The following is a 968-nucleotide window of genomic DNA, read 5'->3' as shown; positions in this document are numbered from 1 at the left end:
AATAGCTTGTACACCCCTGGCATGTCTCTTAGATTGAAGTCTCTTTAATATGATCAAGTACAATAACTCTTGCATTTGTGGGGCAGGAGAAGAGTTCAAGGCAGGATTGGGAAGTACAGATCTGCAGCACAGCATGGAAGACAGCTCTCGTGTGACACAGGGGAAATAGCAACATGAGCAGAAGCAGAGATTTAGGTCTTGAATTTCTTGCTGGGGATGCATCTTCTCTTGCTGTTGCAGGATTTGAAGTCTAACGGCCATGGCCAGGGCGAAGGGGACGCAGGAATGAAAGCTTGTCATTGAAGTTGATTGCGTTGTAATTTGGGAGTTCTTCATGTTCTCGGGCAATGTATTGAATTCCACTTCCATCACTGTTTTCACACAACAGCCAGGCACCTCTCTGGACTTGGTGAGACGATATGATGTCATCAAAATCTCCAGCTGCCAGACTGGTTGCTTCTGTTACTACCTTGCTCCTTCCTTTATATTCAACATGTTCATAGAGAGTGATTTGAGGATTGTGCAGATTATCAGTGATCAGCTGCAGAGAACTGATCTTATCGTTCATATCTTTACCCACAGTGCTATATTCTCCCTCCTCAAGTACCATAAATTTGCCAGTATAGTTTACATGCTCGTAAACCACCCAAGGCTGCCCAATTACTTTCACTGAGGAGACAATGTCATTCCAACCCACATCAGGTAGACTGGCAATGTCAGTGGTGAATTCTTTGGACAAACCCTGGAAGTAGACATGCTCATAAATGATGATTTTCCCCATCTCAGTAGGACTTGCGGAATTTGGAATTCTTGGTGTAAGAGCTGGATGACAGCCTGCAGGAAAGGAAAACAGAAAACAAGCAATGCTTAGAAGAAGAACTTAGGAACCAGACACAAAATTATGGACAGTGGGGCTGACAAATGGAAAAATGAAACATTTTTGACAGAGGATAAACATAACAGCATCT

At 43.3% G+C, this 968-nt stretch overlaps 1 protein-coding gene across 1 annotated transcript; it reads right to left on the bottom strand.

Annotated features, from left to right (window-relative positions):
- Positions 1 to 250: 250 nt before the first annotated feature.
- On the bottom strand, positions 251 to 781 carry LOC103810964 (epidermal differentiation-specific protein-like). Its single transcript, XM_009083897.1, has one exon. The coding sequence runs from the start codon at positions 779 to 781 to the stop codon at positions 251 to 253; it is 531 nt and encodes a 176-aa protein (XP_009082145.1).
- Positions 782 to 968: the final 187 nt, after the last annotated feature.

This window comes from Acanthisitta chloris, unplaced genomic scaffold (assembly GCF_000695815.1).
Source record: "Acanthisitta chloris isolate BGI_N310 unplaced genomic scaffold, ASM69581v1 scaffold8481, whole genome shotgun sequence".
Classification (NCBI taxonomy): domain Eukaryota; kingdom Metazoa; phylum Chordata; class Aves; order Passeriformes; family Acanthisittidae; genus Acanthisitta; species Acanthisitta chloris.
The sequence above is the reverse complement of the archived record's forward strand: the minus strand, read 5'-3'. Positions and strand labels throughout refer to the sequence as shown.